The 21,075-nt window shown below is 42.7% G+C and overlaps 1 protein-coding gene across 1 annotated transcript in view; it reads right to left on the bottom strand.

Moving 5' to 3' along the window:
* The window catches only part of LOC115175547 (gamma-aminobutyric acid type B receptor subunit 2-like), a 366,527-nt gene that overhangs the window by 19,694 nt on the left and 325,758 nt on the right, over nucleotides 1-21,075 (bottom strand). The window contains exons 16-18 of the mRNA XM_029734842.1: nucleotides 20,164-20,346; nucleotides 18,841-18,970; nucleotides 13,578-13,695 (exon numbers count right to left, since the gene is read on the bottom strand). Coding sequence (XP_029590702.1) covers nucleotides 13,578-13,695; nucleotides 18,841-18,970; nucleotides 20,164-20,346 — 431 coding nt within the window. The remainder of the gene's footprint in view (nucleotides 1-13,577; nucleotides 13,696-18,840; nucleotides 18,971-20,163; nucleotides 20,347-21,075) is intronic.

Raw genomic sequence — 21,075 nt, 5'->3', positions numbered from 1 at the left:
CATACATTTGTCAGGAGGATAGGAAGTGCATCTCAGTTCCACTCCATTTTGTGGGCAGTGTGCACATAGCCTGTCTTTTCTTGAGAGCCAGGTCTACCTACGGCGGCCTCTCTCAATAGCAAGACAATGCTCACTGAGTCTGTATATATTCAAGGATTTTTTTTTACTTTGGGTCAGTCACAGTGGTCAGGTATTCTGCCACTGTGTACTCTCTGTTTAGGGCCAGATTCCAATTTGCTCCGTTTTTTTGGTTGATTCTTTCCAATCTGTCAAATAGTTAGATTTTTTCTTTCTCATAATTTGATTGGGTCTAATTGTGTTGCTGTCCTGGGGCTCTGTGGGATCTGTTTGTGTTTATGAACAGAGTCCCAGATCCAGCTAGCTGAGGAGACTCTTCTCTAGTTTAATCTCTCTGTAGGTGAGGGCTTTGTGGTGGAATGTGTGGGCATTGCTTCCTTTTAGGTGGTTGTAGAATTGAACAGCTCTTTTCTGGATTTTGATAACTAGCGGGTACATTCCTAATTATACTCTGCATGCATTGTTAGGGGTTTTGCGTTGTTCACAAAGTTTATTTTTGCAGAATTTTGCAGGCAGAGTCTTTATTGGGTGTTTGTCCCATTTTGTCAATTCGGTTGGTGAACGGACCCCAGACCTCACAACCATAGAGGGCAATGGGTTCTATAACTGATTTAAGTATTTTTAGCCAAATCTGAAATAGGATGTTGAGTTCAATGTTTATTTTGATGGCGTAGAAGACTCTTCTTGCCTCGTCTCTTAGATGGTTCACAACCTTGTGGCTGTTACCTGTGGTGTTGATTTTTTGGCCGGAGGTAGGTATTCTTTGTGTTCTCTAGGGTCACAGTGTCTTGATAAAATGTGTATTTGTTGTCTTGGCTACTGGACCTTTTATGGAACACCATTATTTTTGTCCGACTGAGTTTTACTGTCAGGGCCCAAGTCTGACAGAATCTGTGCAGAAGATCTAGATGATGCTTCTAGGTGACAGAAGCACCAGATAATCAGCAAACAGTAAACATTTGATTTCCAAGTCTAGTAGGGTGAGACCAGGTGGTGCAGACTGTTCTAGTGCCCTCGACAATTCATTGATATATACAGTATGTTGAATAGGGTGGGGCTCAAGCTGCATACCTGTCTCACCCTACGGCCCTGTGGAAAGACATCTGTGTGTTTTTAACTAACACTTGTGTACATAGATTTTATAATGCCATATCTTTTTCCTAATGGCAATGTCATATGTTTTTCCCCGAACACGCTTTTCATCACTTTGTATAGCATATCCGAATGCCAAATTAAGTCAAAAGCTTTTTTTTATGTTGTTTAGTTTTGTTTGTCAATACGGGTGTGCATAGTGTATACATGGTCTGTCGTACGGTATTTTAGTAAGAATACAATTTGACATTTGCTCAGGACATTTTTTTCACAGAGGAAATGTTGGCGTCTGCTGTTGAAGATACTGCAGAGGATTTTTCCGAGATTGCTATTGACTCCATGGTAATTATGGGGGTCAAATTTGTCTCCACTTTTGTGGATCGGGGTGATCAGACCTTGGTTCCAAATATTGGGAAAGATGCCATAGCTGAGGATAATGCTGAAGAGTTTAAGAATAGCCTATTTGAATTTGTGGTCTGTATATTTTATCATTTTGTTTAGTATACCATCAATACCACAGACTTTTTTGGTGTGGAGGGGTTTGCATGTTGTCCTATAGTTCATTCAATGTAACTGGAGAATCCAGTGGGTTCTGGTAGTCTTTAATAGATGTTTCTAAGTTTTGTAAATGATCATGTATATGTTTTTGCTCTTGGTGCTTTGTTATATGGTCGAAACGGTTGGAGAAGTGGTTGATCCATACATCTCCATTTTGGATAGATAGCTCTTTGTGTTGTTGTTTGTTTAGTGTGTTCCAGTTTTCCATAAGTGATTTAATTCAATGGATTCTTCAATCACAATGAGCTGTTTCCAAACATGCTGTTCCTGTTTTCTTAGTGTATTTCTAGATTGTTTTACTGTTTGACCATAGTGAAGGCGTAAACTAAGGTTTTCTGGGTCCATGTGTTTTTGTTTGGATAGGTTTCTAAATACATTTGTTACGTTTTTGCATTCTTCATCAAACATTTCTCATTGTTGTTAGTTGTCTTAGGTTTTCTGCCTGAATTTAAATGTTGTATATTAGCTGATAGGTCGAAAATATAGTTCAGGCTTCCTACTGCTAAGTTTACACCTTCACTATTGCAGGGAAACATTTTGTCCAGGAAGTTGCCTTGGAGGGATTGGATTTGTAGTTGGACAATATTTTTTTAGTAGGTTTCTACACTACCCTCCTTCCATCTATAACATTTCTTAATGGCATGCAGTTTGTCAGGCTTCGATGCCTCATGGTTGAGTATTGATCTGTTCAAGTAGAATGTGATTTTGCTGTGATCTGATAGGGATGTCTGTGGGCTGACTTAACACTCTGAGAGACTCTGGGTTGAGGTTGGTGATAAAGTAATCTACAATACTACTGCCAAGAGATGAGCTACAGGTGAGGGCCCTGGCAGAGTGGTGCGAAGAAAATAACCTCTCCCTCAATGTCCACAAAACAAAGGAGCTGATGGTGGACTTCAGGAGACAGCAGAGGGAGCACGCCCCCATCTACATCGACGGGACCACAGTGAAAAGGTGAAAAGCTTCATGTTCCTTGGCGTACACATCACTGACAATCTGAAACGGTCCACCCACACAGACCGTGTGGTGAAGAAAGCTCAAGCTTCAATTTCAGGAGGCTGAAAAAATTTGGCTTTGCCCTTAAGACCCTCACAAACTTTTACAGATGCACCATTGAAAGCATCCTGTTGGGCTGTATCACCGCCTGGTACGGCAACTGCACTGCCCACAACCACAGGGCTCTCCAAAGGGTGGTGCGGTCTGCCCTACGCATCACCGGGGCCATACTGCCTGCCCTCCAGGACACCTACAGCACCCAATGTCACAGAAAGGCCAAAATGATAATCAAGGACATCAACCACCCAAACCACTGCCTGTCCACCCCACTATTGTCCAGAAGCCAAGGTCAGTAAGGTGCATCAGATCTGGGACCGAGAGACTGAAAAACAGCTTCTATCTCAAGGCCATCAGACTGTTAAATAGCCATCACTAGCCAGCCTCCACACAGTACCCTGCCCTAAACTTAGTCACTGTCACTAGCCGGCTACCACCCAGTTACTCAACCCTGCACATTAGAGGCTGCTGCCATATGTAGATAGACATGGAATCACTGGTCACTTTAATAATGGAACACTGGTCACTTTAATAATGGAACACTGGTCACTTTAATAATGGAACACTGGTACTTTAAATATCTTTGCATACTGTTTTACTAATTTCATATGTATGTCCTGTATTCTAGTTAATGCCTGTCCAACATTGCTTGTCCTAATATTTAGATTTTCTTAATTCAATTATTTTACTTTTAGATTTGTGTGAATTGTTGTGAATTGTTAGATACCACTGCACTGTTGGAGCTAGGAACACAAGCATTTCACTACACCCGCAATAACATCTGCTAAGTATGTGTATGTGACAAATACAATTTGATTTCATTTGATTTGAGGTGTACCTACCGTAGGAGTCCCCTCGATGCCTACCGTTGACTAAGTACAGACCCAGTGTGCGACATAGCTGCATGAGTGACCTGTTTTTGTTGGTTATGATTTCATAGTTTTGTCTGGGGGGGCATATTGGGGAGGGGATGCTGTCCAGGTAGGTGTTTGTCCCCCTGTGTTCTGAGGATGTCAGGTTCTTGTCCAGTTCTGGCATTTAGGTCACCACAGACTAGTACTTGTGCCTGAGCCTGTGGTTGATCTCTTGGGTGAAGAATTTGTCTTCATTAAAGTATGGGGATTCTAGTGGGGGGGATATAGGTAGCACACAGAGGACATTTTTCTCTGTCGAGATAATTTCCTTATTTATTTCTAACCAGATGTAAAATGTTCCTGATACGATGAATTGAATAGAGTGAGTTAGGTCTGATCTATACCAAATTAGCAAACCCCCTATTGTAAGTCCCTTCCTTGTTTCACTCCTGTTAGTTTGGTGGATGGGACTACTGTAACCTAGAGTTCAGCTAGTGGGTCCATTTCCTCTATACCATGTTTCTTGTAGGAATTTTCAATTTCTTTGGTGAAGTCTGGGTTTCTGCTCTATAGGCCAACGGCAGATGGCCTCAGACCTTGTATATTCCAGCATGAGATGGTAAAAGCTTTGTGTACCATAGTGTCCAGAGTTGTTATTCTCATAGTTTAGTTTCGGACCATTAGATTTGAGCAGAATATCTGGTGATTGCCTCTTAGATCGCAGGATGGGGTTTGCTTGGGAGTAGGAGTTGGGGTGGGCTGGTTTGCCTGCTCACGTCCTGGGCATATGTGTGGCTGTCATGTTGAGGTCCTTTCTGCAAAGGTGGGGGGCATGGGGGGGGCATAGGCCTGATCTGGGGGGCCTATATAGACTGGTTGGGGTGGGGGTGTGGCTAGTGGTGCTGTGGTCTGGGTGTAGGTCCTCTGAGTGCAGGTCTGGGGGAGTCCCGCAGGTCCGGGGTGAGTCCAGCAGGTCCGGGGTGAGTCCCGCAGGTCCGGGGGGAGTCCCGCAGGTCCAGGGGGAGTCCCGCAGGTCCGGGGGGAGTCCCGCAGGTCCGGGGTGAGTCTCGCAGGTCCGGGGGGAGTCTCGCAGGTCCAGGGGAAGTCCCGCAGGTCCAGGGGAAGTCTCGCAGGTCCGGGGTGAGTCCCGTAGGTCCGGGGTGAGTCCCGCAGGTCCGGGGGGAGTCTCGCAGGTCCGGGGTGAGTCCCGCAGGTCCGGGGTGAGTCTCGCAGGTCCGGGGTGAGTCCCGCAGGTCCGGGGTGAGTCCCGCAGGTCCGGGGGCAGTCTCGCAGGTCCGGGGTGAGTCCCGCAGGTCCGGGGTGAGTCCCGCAGGTCCGGGGGTAGTCTCGCAGGTCCGTGGTGAGTCCCGCAGGTCCGGGGTGAATCCCGCAGGTCCGGGGGGAGTCTCGCAGGTCTGGTAGGGACTCTTGCAGGTCTGGGCGGGGTGCTCGACACTCTGTTGCTCTTTTGTGAGTTGCTGGGGCTGTAGTTGAGTGCAATGTCTTTCAGGGTCCTGGCAAAGGTGGGGACCGTGACCTTGTAGAGCTGTACCTGGTTGCAGAGGCTGTCCAACTCCAGGGTGCAGTGATGGGACAGGTAAACATTTGGTGTTGACACACAGTCATGGGAAATGCTTGCATTCACCCGCTGTATGGTGGCAAGGTGAACGTCTTTTCGTGGTAGCAGGGTGTAGATGACCACGTGTGTAGGGGGAAAGTGGAAGAAGCTTTTTCAATCACTCCCTTGAGTGCTGTGGCCACCCTTTCCTGCTGGGCCCTCAGATTGTTTGTGCCTGTGTGAATTATGGACACGCGGTGTTTGGACAGCACAGTTTAGCTACTTTCTGTTTAGGAAAGAGTTTGTTTTCCTGCACAAATTTCCCATTTGAGTCTATTAGGAGCACAATTTCTGGCTTTTGTGTGTCCTCAGTGGATGTGGGGGTGTTGTCAGGATGGCTGACAGGGGGTGCTAAGAGTGGGGGGTTGGATGGGTTGGTGCGTCCTGTCTTGTCTGTCCTGCATGTGGTGGGGGTCTGAAGTGGGCTGTTCTGTTTGCTTCTCTTGGGGGATGGCCAGCTTTCTTATGAGTTGTTCTCGCTGCCTCATTCTCTGCCCTCTCTCTCTCTTTTGTGTCTTTTCTGCTTGCGCCCTTGTTCACATGTCCTAACTCTTGTTCTCGTGCTCTCTCTCCCTCTGTCTTTCTCATGTGTTCTCTCTATCCAGTCCCAGTTAGATGAACATAGGAGGAGAGGAGAACTGGGAGGACAGGGGGGGAGGAGGAGGGAATGAAGGGCCCTCAATGATGCATGAAACTCTTTTTTCCCCTCTCTGATGAAGTCGACATTCCCCAGCCTGGTTATGAATAATAAGTGAAGGTAGTTCTTTATTTGTCACCTGAGTGTGCTATGAGTGTTCTGGACCGCCACATTTTAAGAGTTGGGACAACATGCAGTCAGTCAGCTGTGCTCTGCTGGTTATGTGTGTGTGTGTGTGTGTGTGTGTGTGTGTGTGTGTGTGTGTGTGTGTGTGTGTGTGTGTGTGTGTGTGTGTGTGGTGTGTGTGTGTGTGTGTGTGTGTGTGTGTGTGTGTGTGTGTGTGTGTGTGTGTGTGTGAGTGTGAGGGGAAGTGTTTGTGTGTGTTTTTAGTTTTACTATCCTTGTGGGCACCAGAAGTCCTCACAAGGATAGTAAAACGTTTTGCCGTTCACCACAAGGAAAAAGGCTATTTTAGGCTTAGGGGTAAAGTTTAGGGTCAGGGTGAGAAATTAGGGTTAGAATTAGGGTTAGGAGTTTGGGGTTAGGGTTCAGACCTGGGATAACTATAGTTTGAACTATAATTTGTGGAGAAAAAAATAATCCAGGGGAACAAATATTTAAATACAGATCCCAAAAAGACTACTTCTTAAAACTAATTGAATACAGATCTCAGGAAGTGACTACTTTTCTGAAACTTTGGATTGGCTGCCTTCAACTAATGGCAGGGCTGTATCTGGAACTGCATGTTGAAGATAGAAATAGAATGAACAGAGCACACACAATATCCTATACTATTCCAATCTATCTGACAGTCATATTTGAAGAGTTTTGTTCCAAAACACTACAGTATATCCACAGATTTTTCACATTAGTGTTTTTTGATCAGAATGTATTGCTTACGGGTAAATTCATGTGTGTGTAAAATATCATTGTTCTCAGATTCTTAACGCATAGATGTGTATTAAAATGGGTTTTGTTGCAAAATGCTATATATCCATTACTTAGCTGAAATGGAATGTTTGTATCCAGTATATTGACTTTGATGTGGTTGTCTCACCTAGCTATCTTATTCTTTTATATATACAGTGGCTTGCGAAAGTATTCACCCCCCCCTTGGCATTTTTCCTATTTTGTTGCCTTACAACCTGGAATAAAAATAGATTTTTGGGGGGTTTGTATCATTTGATTTACACAACATACCTACCACTTTGAAGATGCAAAATATTTTTTATTGTGAAACAAACAAGAAATAATACAAAAAAAATGAAAACTTGAGCGTGCATAACCATTCACCCCCCCCCCCCCCAAAGTCAATACTTTATAGAGCCTCCTTTTGTAGCAATTGAAGCTGCAAGTCTCTTGGGGTATGTCTCTATAAGCTTGGCACATCTAACCACTGGGATTTTTGCCCATTCTTCAAAGCAAAACTGCTCCAGCTCCTTCAAGTTGGATGGGTTCCGCTGGTGTACAGCAATCTTTAAGTCATACCACAGATTCTCAATTGAATTGAGGTCTGGGCTTTGACTAGGCCATTCCAAGACATGTAAATGTTTCCCCTTAAACCACTCGAGTGTTGCTTTAGCAGTATGCTTAGGGTCATTGTCTTGCTGTAAGGTGAACCTCGGTCCCAGTCTCAAATCTCTGGAAAGACTGAAACAGGTTTCCCTCAAGTATTTCCCTGTATTTCCCAGTCCCTGCCGATGAAAAGCTTCCCCACAGCATGATGGCGCCACCACCATGCTTCACTGTGGGGATGAGGTTCTTGGGGTGATGAGAGATGTTGGACATAGCGTTTTCCTTGATGGCCAAAAAGCTCAATTTTAGTCTCCTCTGACCAGAGTACCTTCTTCCATATGTTTGGGGAGTCTCCCACATGCCTTTTGGCGAACACCAAACGTGTTTGCTTATTTTTTTTCTTTAAGCAATAGCTTTTTTTCTGGCCACTCTTCCGTAAAGCCCAGCTCTGTGGAGTGTATGCTTAAAGTGGTCCTATGGACAGATACTCCAATCTCCGCTGTGGAGCTTTGCAGCTCCTTCAGGGTTATCTTTGGTATCTTTGTTGACTCTCTGATTAATGCCTTCCTTGCCTGGTCTGTGAGTTTTAGTGGGCGGCCCTCTCTTGGCAGGTTTGTTGTGGTGCCATATTCTTTTCATTTTTTAATAATGGATTTAATGGTGCTCCATGGGATGTTCAAAGTTTCTGATATTTTTTTATAACCCAACCCTGATCTGTACTTCTCCACAACTTTGTCCCTGACCTGTTTGAAGAGCTCCTTGGTCTTCATGGTACCGCTTGCTTGGTGGTGCCCCTTGCTTAGTGGTGTTGCAGACTCTGGGGCCTTTCAGAACAGGTGTATATATACTGAGATCATGTGACAGATCATGTGACACTTAGATTGCACACGGTGGACTTTATTTAACTAATTATGTGACTTCTGAAGGTAATTGGTTGCACCAGATCTTATTTAGGGGCTTCATAGCAAAGGGAGTGAATACATATGCACGCACCACTTTTCCGTTTAAAAAAATATATATATTTTTTAAACAAGTATTTTTTTTATTTCACTTCACCAATTTGAACTATTTTGTCCATTACATGAAATCCAAATAAAAATAAATTTAAATTACAGGTTGAATACTTTTGCAAGGCACTGTATATATTTTCTTTCTTTTACCCCTTTTTCTCCCTAATTTCGTGGTATCCAATTGGTAGTAACAGTCTTGTCTCATCGCTGCAACTCCCGTACAACCTTCATCTCAGAAGAGATGAAGGTTGAGAGCCGTGCGTCCTCCGAAACACAACCCAGCCAAGCCGCACTTCTTCTTGACACACAGATCTCATATTACTGTATTGATAAAAAATACAATAATATTGATGTCACAAATGTATCATTTGTACATTTCTTTAAAAATGTTTTGCTATTTGTTACATTTGACTGTGTAAGACATAGCAGTACTACTTACTTCTCTGAGAGTGAACCGGATATATAGCATTTTGCAGTAAAACATGATTATTTGTCTTTGAAAGGAAACCATAAAGTGATAGATTTTAAACAAATATGTCTTCTCATTGAACAACCATGAAAAAAACTGTTAACATTAAAAGCTAATTTACAAATACTTCTGAACATTGATATATAACGTTTTGGAATTAAATTATTCACTTGATCTACACACAATACTGTCACACCCTCATCTGTTTCACCTGTCCTTCTGCTTCTCTCCACCCCCTCCAGGTGTCACCCATCTTCCCCACTTATCCTCTGGGTATTTATATCTGTGTTTTCTGTCTGTCTTGGGCAGGTCGTCTTGTTTGTCAAGCTTACCAGCGTTTTGTCTTGTCTGCTACTGTCTTTTCCCAGACCCTCTTTTTCAATGTCCTCCTGGTTTTTGAACCTTGCAGGTCCTGACCCTGTGTCCACCTGCCTGACCACTCTGCCTGACCCTGAGCCTGCCTGCCGTCCTGTACCTTTGCTCCTACTCTGGATTATCGACCCCTGCCTGCCTTGACCTGGCATTTGCCTGCCCCTGTTGTTACAATAAACATTGTTACTTCACACAGTCTGCACTTGGGTCTTACCTTGATACCTGATACAATACATTTATAGCTGAACATTTTGTAAATGTTCATTCTCCTGAATGTCCATCGCTTCAGGTTTACATAATTAAGTCAAACCAATTATATTTTGTACAGATAAGTGTTCTTGTTTCAAACTCACACTATACCATCTTTAAAGGGATAGTTTACTCAGAATACAAACTAACATGATTTTCAATCTACCTTGGCTGTATTTGATTCAAGAAGGCAGTTTTGGGATATTTTCTTTCCTTTCAAGACTTAATAGACATATTTTGTTACTGTTACTGTAGCATTCTCAGTGACACTTAACATTACAGTTATTGTGCCTGTGTAATAAAACTGTACTTACTTTTGGAGAAAACATTTTATTAGCATGTTGTTACATAATACTTTGGTAATAGCATTTTGATCTAACCAATGATATTAGGCCACAGACACCTGTGTGTCTTTTGACACTATATAAACAAGTCATCTCACAGTGTTTGTGATCATACGCTGATGAAGATAGCTTGCCTGTCGAAACGTTGGACATTACATTTTTGTATGTGAGCTCCTAGAGTGTGCGTCTCTCCCTTATTTTCAAATAGCATTTTGATTGCCTAGCAATGAGCTGAGAGTTTTTGTAACTACTGTTGGTAAAGTAGGGGTATAGCTTTAAAACATCAAAGTGCATTATGGGTAACGTAGTAAGTTAACTATAGTTTTTGATGCTATTGTGGTGGTGGCGAAGCTGCAGCCGAACTGTGAGCCACGCTCTTTTTGCTCCGCTAGCCCAGTATTTTATTTTGCCATTCAGACTACCTCACATGGTCTACAAGTTTAATAAATGTGTCAACTACTTCATAGGAATTCCAGACTAATTCGTCATTAGCAGCGGATAAGATCCCGAAATGTCGGAATTACCCCAGAGCATCCATAAATTGCTCTGGCCCTGGAGCTAGCAAGTGAAGGCTCCCCTGAGCTGCACTGACTACAGTCTGGAGGCGAGACAGGAAAGGTAACACTGCTGCACAGGAATAGTGACTGTTCTTCATTACACTTACGTAATAACATTATTATGCGATTATAAAGACATTTCAAAGTCCTACGTAACAACAATGTTGCTATTGTTATAATCACAGTTACTACACATTTTTTTTAAACATGGTGAACATCACTTGAATGATCTACCTTTGTAGTAGTAGTAGTAGTAGATAGATTATTGCAATTCCTAAAGAAAAATATTTTTGAAAGTCACTTGAATGCTATTATCCATCCATCAATCAATCACATTTATTTCTAAAGCCCTTTTTACATCAGCCGATGTCACAAAGTGCTATACAGAAACCACTTTGACACCAAGTATGGCTGGTGTCAAGTGTTACTGTATTATGTCACACATTATAAAAATATATTTGTTTGTTCTTTTGAAGCTGCAAACCTGGTTTACTGTAATTTGAGGTGATTCCATGTCCCTCGTGTATTTAATTCTAGGCTACAGGCTATATTAAGATTCATATCTTAGAGCCCTACAAACCATGTGCTTATGATCATATATTTTGACTAATTCAACTAACTGTTGTAGTTTTTGGTTCTTCATCAAATATTTGGCAGCCATCAAGTATATTTTTTTGTATTCAAATTCCTTCAAACATTATTTGGTTTACTGAGAGTTATTCAAAATACTTTCAAATATTCTTTGTTTTTCTGAGACCTGCATTTGAATATCAAATAAAATAGTTGCATTTTAGTTGAAAATCTATATAAATTATAGTCGACTACCTCAAGTATTTAAAAAGTTGGCATTTTGAATGGGAATCAATTGTTTGGTCCCCACAAGGATAGTAAAACATAGTGTGTGTGAAGAAAGAAAGATGATTCGGTCTGTCACGTCCTAACCAGTAAAGGGGTTATTTGTTATTGTAGTTTGGTCAGGACGTGGCAGGGGGTGTTTGTTTTATGTGTTTCGGGGTTTTTGGTTAAATGTTCTATGTTAGTATATTTCTATGTTCATTCTAGTTTTCTATTTCTATGTTTAGTTTATTGGTTTGACCTTCAATTGGAGGCAGCTGTTCCTCGTAGCCTCTAATTGAAGGTCCTATTTAATAGGGGTGTTTTTTCATTGGTTTTTGTGGGTAGTTGTTCCGTGTGTAGCTGTGTGCCTCACAGGACTGTTTTTTCGTTGTTGTTTTGTAATAAGTGTTTATTTTGGTTTTCTTCTAAATACAGAAGATGAGAATTCACATTCAAGCTGCGTTTTGGTCCCATCCTTACGACGAACGTGACAGGGTCCTTATATTGGTCCATCTTTTCTGTATTTTTTAAAATTTCACCTTTATTTAACCAGGTAGACCAGTTAAGAACAAGTTCTCATTTACAACTGCGACCTGGCCAAGATAAAGCAGACAAAGCAGTGCGACACAAACAACACAGAGTTACACATGGGATAAACAAACGTACAGTCAATAACACAATACAAAAACTATATGCAGTGTGTGCAAATGTAGTAAGATCAGGGAGGTAAGGCAATAAATAGGCCATAGTGGCAAAATAATTACAATTTAGCAATTAAACACTAGAGTGATAGATGTGCAGAAGATGAATGTGCAAGTAGAGATACTGGGGTGCAAAGGAGCAAAAAAAATAAATAACAATATGGGGATGAGGTAGTTGGGTGGGCTATTTTTTTGCAATTTGTTCCAGTCATTGGCAGCAAAGAAGTGGAAGGAAAGGCGGCCAAAGTAGGTGTTGGCTTTGGGGATGACCAGTGAAATATACCTGCTGGAGCGCATGCTACGGGTGGGTGCTGCTATGGTGACCAGTGAGCTGAGAAGGCGGGGCTTTACCTAGCAAAGACTTATAGATGACCTGGAGCCAGTAGGTTTGGCGACGAATATGTAGCGAGGGCCAGCCAACGAGAGCATACAGGTCGCAGTGGTGGGTATTATATGGGGCTTTTGGTGACAAAACGGATGGCACTGTGATAGACAATATCCAATTTGCTGAGTAGAGTGTTGGAGGCTATTTTGTAAATGACATCGCCGAAGTCAAGGATCGGTAGGATAGTCAGTTTTACGAGGGTATGTTTGGCAGCATGAGTGAAGGAGGCTTTGTTGCAAAATAGGAAGCCGATACTAGATTTAACTTTGGATTGGAGATGCTTAATGTGAGTCTGGAAGGAGAGTTTACAGTCTAACCAGACACCTAGGTATTTGTAGTTGTCCACATATTCTAAGTCAGAACCGTCCAGAGTAGTGATGCTAGACGGGCGGGCGGGTGCGGGCAGCGATCGGTTGAAAGCATGCATTTAGTTTTACTGCATTTAAGAGCAGTTGGAGGCAACGGAAGGAGAGTTGTATGGCATTGAAGCTCGTCTGGAGGTTTGTTAACACAGTGTCCAAAGAAGGGCCTGAAGTATACAGAATGGTGTCGTCTGCGTAGAGGTGTATCAGAGAATCACCAGCAGCAAGAGCGACATCATTGATGTATACAGAGAAAACAGTCGGTCCAAGAATTGAACCCTGTGGCATCCCCATAGAGACTGCCAGAGGTCCGGACAACAGGCCCTCCGATTTGACACATTGAACTCTATCTGAGAAGTAGTTGGTGAACCAGGCGAGGCAGTCATTTGAGAAACCAAGGCTGTTGAGTCTGCCGATAAGAATGCGGTGATTGACAGAGTCGAAAGCCTTGGCCAGGTCGATGAAGACGTTTGCACAGTATTGTTTTTTATCGATGGTGGTTATGATATCGTTTAGGACCTTGAGTGTGGCTCAGGTACACCCATGATTCACTTGGAAACCAGATTGCATATCAGAGAAGGTACGGTGGGATTTGAAATGGTCGGTGATCTGTTTGTTAACTTGGCTTTCGAAGACTTTAGAAAGGTAGGGTAGGATAAATATAGGTCTGTAACAGTTTGGGTTTAGAGTGTCTCCCCCTTTGAAGAGGGGGATGACCGTAGCAGCTTTCCAATCTATAGGAATCTCAGACAGAGCTGGTACCAGAACAACTGCCATGCAGTGCTGCTGGTGGTAACAATATATCTGATGTATAGTTTGTTGAAAAAGTCAACAGGAAGAAGAAAAAATGAATTAGGAGGAGGGAGATGTTTTGAGGACAACTCACTGTTCAGGTGAGTTGATATCCTCCAGAGGACCTCTGTTTATTCTGGAAGGGTCCATGGAGCCCCACTGCGCCTGAGGCTTCTGCTCAAGATGATTCTTCAGTATCGATTTCTCCCCCTCTGCAAAGACATGGAGAGATGGCACAGCAAACAGGCTGTAACGCTATGCTACAAAATGACTCCCTATATAGTGCACTACATTTGACCAGGACCCAATAGGACTCCAAAAGTCATGCACTATATAGTAGTGGTATTCAACGTTTCGGATCATGGGGGAACTGCAGTGGGGTCACCAAAATGTACACACAAAAAATTAGATTGCAGATTATAGTAAATGAGAATATACAAACGTTTCTGAGAAAGATAGGTTCAAAAATTAAACGTTATTGAGTAAATGTATTTATTGGTTTAATGAAATTATAATGAATTGAAGGTTATTTGTTGATGTAAAATCAAAATTGACAGATTTTAAGGTTATGCCATTAGATTTGGGGTGTGGTGGGGTCTTGACATATTCTTGCAAAAAAGTTTGAATACCACTGCTATAAAGGGAATAGGGTGCCATTTGGTATGCCACCACTGTATATGTCCTCTCTCCTTAGTTCAGATAAAAACACCTGAGAAGCTAAGGCCACTGAAGGATGTCATGCCATCAGTCACTGTATCATTACACAATGCATGTCAAGCACTCTCAAAAAAAATGCTAAGTATGAAAATATTGACTCAAGATTTTAGAAATCTTAATGTGTCTGTTACAGCTTCAATTTTCTGATACAATATCTGTTGAGAATTACATCAAAGGGCCAAACAAACAGAAAACACTTCTGTTCTATGAGTTCAACACATGCTGGTAGCATAGTTAGAGAGAGAGAGAGAGATAGTGAGAGAAAGAGAGTGAGAGAAAGAGAGAGAGGCAAGAGTGAGATGAACAGAGAGAAATGAGGAGAGAGAGAGAGACTGCTGTGCTTCATGATGTTGTGGGAAATATTTCAGTCCAGGGGGGAACAGAGTCATCACCGTGGGAGACAGACAGAGAGTGTGAACATAGTTGGAATCAAAGTAAACAGCCTTATCAGTCTTTCAAACAGCACCTGGAGACGACCAAAATGATCCCCTTTTGAGTCAATTTCTTCCTCTTCAGTTGTCCCAGATTTGAACCTCTTAGCATAACATTAACCTGATTCGAAGATCACACCACTGCATTGTGTCCTCAATATGCATCTAAAGAGGAGGTGGAAACTATTTTGATAAAAATAACCTCCCTCTGATGGAAGAAAGATGCCTCCTTGTACTTCTTTTCTCTTAGATAAGGCTAATGGAGTGGACATGTTGTCAAGACTGTGGGTAACTGGTGAAAGGAGTCAGGCGCAGGAGAGCTGAGATGTGTGGTCAAGGTATTTAATACAAGATAAAACCAGTATAAACACAATACTACGGTGCGGGAAAAATACCGGTACCCCGAAATAAATGGGCGTAATAACAAAACCCGGAAACAAAATACCAGCTGTCAGTAACAGCCTGAACAATAGAACAAACACGCACACAAACATGAGGGAAACCAGAGGGTTAAATAATGAACATGTAATGGGGGAATTGAAACCAGGTGTGTAGAAAACAAAGACAAAACAAATGGAAAATGAAAAGTGGATCGGCGATGGCTAGAAGGCCGGTGACGTCAACCGCCGAGCGCCGCTCGAACAAGGAGAGGGACCGACTCCGGCGGAAGTCGTGACATATGTGAACATAGCATAATGGATTCATATGGACTTGTTAGCATATGAGCGATTCACTGTATATTCCTGTTGAGATAAAGAAAAATGCATAAACCCACCTCTGAAAAAAGTGTCGGTGGGACGGTGTCAAAGTGCAAGTGCAATTTACTGTGAAGTCACTACCTCCTGAGCAATAACCTTGTTCTGTGTTATTTTCCAGAGCCTCTATGGCATTCATAGATTCCTCAAATGTCAGACCAAACTCTGCCGTGTTCAACTGGGGGAATTCAACTGAGGGAATTCCTAATATGGGTGCCATGGTCCTTGTGTCAGTCAACCCCACCGCTCAACCACCACCAGGCCACACCATGTGCTGATGAATATTCATGGTCTACGGAAAGTGTTGCCCGTGCTTAGTTGTGATTGTAATCTCTGCTGACACCGTGTCGTACTCATAACAGCCACTCATTCACAGCGTTTAGTCCAGGACGTTTCATGAATACTGATGGCTGCAGTTAGAGGAGTGATGAGGATTCTCAGGCAGAGATATGCCTGTGGTGGATTGCTCTATGAAGTGGCTGAATCCTTATGGTGAATATACTGACCCATTATACATCTGTCTGTCAGCCTGCATTCTGAACAGAAGCTTATCATTGAATAATCAGCAAACTTGGGGTTGGGTTACTGTAGTTCAGAACTACTAGAGGCACTGTGGTGTAGTTGTCATCAAGATATCAAAATCAAATAAAATGTTATTTGTCACATGCCGAACACAACTTTACCTTGAAATGCTTACCTACGAGTCCTTTCCCAACAATGCAGTGTAAAATATTTTTTAAATAGTAACAATAACAAGGCTATATACAAGGAGTACCGGTACCGAGTCAATGTGCAGGGGTACAAGGTAGTTGAGGTAATTGAGGCATTATGTACATGTAGGTAGGGGTAAAAGGGACTAGGCAATCAGGATAGATAATAAACAGAGTAGCAGCAGTGTATACAGTTGAAGTTGGAAGTTTACATACACTTAGATTGGAGTCATTAAAACTCATTTTTCAACCACTCCACAAATTTCTTGTTAACAAACTATGGTTTTGGCAAGTCGGTTAGGACATCTACTTTGTGCATGACACAAGTATTTATTCCAACAATTGTTTGCAGATTATTTCACTTATAATTCACAACTAAGTTGACTGTGCCTTTAAACAGCTTGGAAAATTCCAGAAAATTATGTCATGGATTCAGAAGCTTCTGATAGGCTAACTGACATCATTTGAGTCGATTGGAGGTGTACTTGTGGATGTATTTCAAGGCCTACCTTCAAACTCAGTGCCTCTTTGCTTGACATCATGGGAAAATCAAAAGAAATCAGCCAAGACCTCAGAAAAAACATTGTAGACCTCTACAAGTCTGGTTCATCCTTGGGAGCAATTTTCAAACGCCTCAAGGTACCACGTGCATCTGTACAAACAATAGTATGCAAGTATAAACACCATGGGACCACACAGCCGTCATACCGCTCAGGAAGGAGACGGGTTCTGAGATAAACGTACTTTGGTGCGAAAAGTGCAAATCAATCCCAGAACAACAGCAAAGGACCTTGTGAAGATGCTGGAGGAAACAGGTACAAAAGTATCTATATCCACAGTAAAATGAGTCCTATATCGACTTAACCTGAAAGGCCGCTCAGCAAGGAAGAATCCACTGCTCCACCATAAAAAAGCCAGACTACAGCTTGCAACTGCACATGGGGACAAAGATCGTACTTTTTGGAGAAATGTCCTCTGGTCCGATGAAACAAAAATAGAACTGTTTGGCCATAATGACCATCGTTATGTTTGGAGGAAAAAGGGGGATGCTTGCAAGCCGAAGAACACCATCCCGACCGTGTAGCACGAGGTGGCAGCATCATGTTGTGGGGGTGCTTTGCTGCAGGAGGGACTGGTGCACTTCACAAAATAGATGCCATCATGAGGGAGGAAAATTATTTTGATATATTGAAGCAACATCTCAAGACATCAGTCAGGAAGTTAAAGCTTGGTCGCAAATGGGTCTTCCAAATGGACAATGACCACACGCATACTTCCAAAGTTGTGGCGAAATGGCTTAAGGACAACAAAGTCAAGGTATTGGAGGGGCCATCACAAAGCCCTGACCTCATCCTAAAGAAAACTGGTGGGCAGAACAGAAAACGTGTGTGCGAGCAAGGAGGCCTACAAACCTGACTCAGTTACACCAGCTCTGTCAGGAGGAACGGGCCAAAATTCACCCAACTTATTGTGGGAAGCTTGTGGAAGGCTACCTGAAACGTTTGACCCAAGTTAAACAATTTAAAGGCAATGCTACCAAATACTAATTGAGTGTATGTAAACTTCTGACCCACTGGGAATGTGATGAAAGAAATAAAATCTGAAATAAATCATTCTCTCTACAATTATTCGGACATTTCACATTCTTAAAATAAAATGGTGATCCTAACTGACCTAAGGCAGGGCATTTTTACTAGGATTAAATGTCAGGAATTGTGAAAACTGAGTTTAAATGTATTTGGCTAAGGTGTATGTAAACTTCCGACTTCAACTGTATGTGAAGAGTATGAAGGTGTGTCTGTGTGAGGGTGTGTGTATGTGGCATCAATATGCATGTGTGTGTGTGTGTGTGTGTGTGTATGTGTGTGTGTGTGTGTGTGTGTGTGTGTGTGTGTGTGTGTGTGTGTGTGTGTGTGTGTGTGTGTTGGAGTGTCAGTGTAGTATGTGTGTGTGTGGGTAGAGTCCAGTGAGTGTGCATAGAGCCAGCGCAAGAGAGTGAGTACAAAAGTCTGTTCAAAGCAAATAGTCCGCGTAGCCATTTGATTAACTGTTCAGCAGTCTTATGGCTGGGGGTAGAAGCTGTTAAGAAGCCACTTGGACCTAGACTTGGCACCCAGATACTGGTTGCCGTGAGGCAGCAGAGAGAACAGTCTATGACTAGGGTGGCTGGCGTCTTTGGCAATTGTTAGGGCCTTCCTCTGACACCGCCTAGTATAGAGGTCCTGGATGGCAGGAAGCTTGGCCCCAGTGATGTACTGGGCTGTACGCACTGCCCTCTGTAAAGCCTTGGGGTCGGATGCCGAGCAGTTGCCATATCAGGCGGTGATGCAACCAGTCAGGATGCTCTCGATGGTGCAGCTGTAGAACTGTTTGAGGATCCGAGGTGCCATGACAATTATTTTTATCCTCCTGAGGGGGAAGAGGTGTTGCCGTGCCCTATTCACAACTGTGTTGTCATGTGGACCATAATAGATCTTTAGTGATGTGGACACCGAGGAACCTGAAGCTCTCAGACACACAGATAGTAGCCCGGTATCATAGATAGCAGACAAGAAACTAGAGTAACAATTAAAAGCTTGCTGTACGTACTGTATGAGGTGGACAGATAGTGTTCAACTCTTCAGAGAGAATCATGTGTAGACAGTGAGTGAGTCAGCAGCAGTCCAGGATGACAGAGGTGTGTCTGTTTAAATGTGGGAGGTAATGCTGTAGAAGTGTATACATAAGTAGCAGCGGTCTGTCACCTTTGCCGTCGGTAAAGTTGCGTATGCTGAGGATGTTGTTGACGTCTCCGTAGTGGTTCTGCTTGATGTACGGGGTCTTCTCTGGGGTGTCCTGCAGCTGCATGGTCACCTCCTCCAGTTCCTTATCCAACTGCACAGACAAAATGAGTTAAAAGGGGCTAAGGGGTTAAAATAGTGTTTAAGGGGTTAAAATAGTGTTAAATTGTTAAAATAGAGTTGTTAAACAGTGATAGGAAAAAAGCAGCAAGGACAGATCATAAAGAAACATTTTCTATTCAACTCCATTGTACTTCTAGAGAGGCTCTAGGAACAACTAGAAGGGCAACGGCTACTCTTACACTGCTCGAAGGGATTAGATATAGTGAAATGCATCACAGAGAGACTTCTGGAAAAGTGATTGGCATTAGATTTCTCCTCATGACATTCAACATCAAAAACACAAAACATAAATTTAAACGAAAGTAGAAAGGAGGATACACTGTATAGTTGTGACAAGATGGTGCTACTGACAGACAGGGCCTATTAGAGATGAGGCAGGCTCTAACATGCACCCACACTGCTCTGCTCGCCAACGAGTGTCTGCGTTGCCAAGCGCTAAAATAGAATTCAGTTGTATTTGTGACGCTGAACGCGGTCTCCTCATTGGTTTATAGAAGCAGATACCCCGTTCCGTCGGTCATCGTAGTAACTATGAAAGTTAGATGCCAATTGCCATCTAAAGTCTAAAGAAGAAAAAGCCTGGAAGGAGGAGAGATGACTAGAAATGATTCAGTTGACCGTTTTATGTGTGGATTAATTGTCGGAGTAGAGGACCTTGTGCATTTCAGGTAAAATAACAACTCAACGTTTATTCAGGACAAATTAGCTAGCAACAGCAAGCTAGCTAAATAGGACAAATTAGCTAGTAACTGCAAGGTAACTAACTTATTTGCCATAAATGTTTAATGCTTTTCGACCTGTCCCCAAATGAATCTGGTTCAAAGTTTGTTATGATATTTTAACCTGTGTGTCATGATCACGTTTGGTGTGGTGGGACAAAATCAATTTGCGCACGGCCGGTTTGTGTACGGTGTGACCTCTGTTACTCTTACCAATGAAAAATACCATACTTTAGATACAGTAAATCCTAAAAAACAGGGTGTCAATCTGGTCACAATGATCTTCATCAACAGGGCCAGGAGTTTTTTCTGACCATGTAAAGTTGACCAGGGAAAGTTCTGGGTACTAAATGTAGGTAACAGGTCAGGTCATGTGGTGGGGAATGACTCCTTGCCCTCTTCATGAAACATGACGTGACACAAGACAACATCACGATGACGTCACCTCTGTTATCTTCATGCGGAGGCGGTGGTTGTCGCTCTGCAGGCCGTCCAGTCTGGACGTGTTGGCCTGGTTCACACTCGTCACTGACGTGGACATCTTGGAGTCCTCTTTCTTCTGGTTCGTATTGAACTTTAACCTCCGATTCTGAGTAGCAGCGTCCGGATTGGTCCTCATCGTGATGAACTGCAAGTTGTTATAATAAAGGAGAGTGGCTTAGAAGGACAGGTTAAAGTGTCACATCCCATTCCTCCTCTGGTATCATGTTACACTTACTCACTCACATTTTAATGTTTTAAATACAAGGGAAAGTAGTTCATATAATCATTAACATTATACTTTCTGAGAGTACTCTTAGAGTGGTTGAATCTTTACTGAACAAATATATAAACGCAAAATGCAACAATTTCAACGATTTTACTGAGTTACAGTTCATGTAAGGAAATCATTAGGCCCTAATTTATGGATTTCACATGACTGGGCAGGGGCACAGACCTGGGTGGGAGCACAGGCCCACCCACTAGGGAGCCATTCACAGCCAAACAGAATTTGTTTTTCCCCACAAAAGAGCTTTAATACAGACATAAATACTCCTCAGTTTCATCAGCTGTCCAGGTGGCTGGTCTCAGACGATCCCGCAGGTGAAGATGCCAATGGCACACTCTCTCAAAACTTGAGAAATCTGTGGCATTGTGTTGTGTGACAAAACTGCACATTTTAAAGTGGCCTTTTATTGTCCCCAGCACAAGATGCACCTGTGTAATGATCATGCTGTTTAATCAGCTTCTTTATATGCCACACCTGTCAAGTGGATGGATTATCTTGGCAATGGAGAAATACTTACTAACAGGGATGTAAACAAATTTGTGCACAACATTTGAGAGAAATACGCTTTTTATGCGTATGGAACATTTC

The sequence above is a fragment of the Salmo trutta genome, chromosome 36, assembly GCF_901001165.1.
Source record: "Salmo trutta chromosome 36, fSalTru1.1, whole genome shotgun sequence".
Classification (NCBI taxonomy): Eukaryota; Metazoa; Chordata; class Actinopteri; order Salmoniformes; family Salmonidae; genus Salmo; species Salmo trutta.
This window is presented reverse-complemented; position numbering and strand designations above follow the sequence as displayed.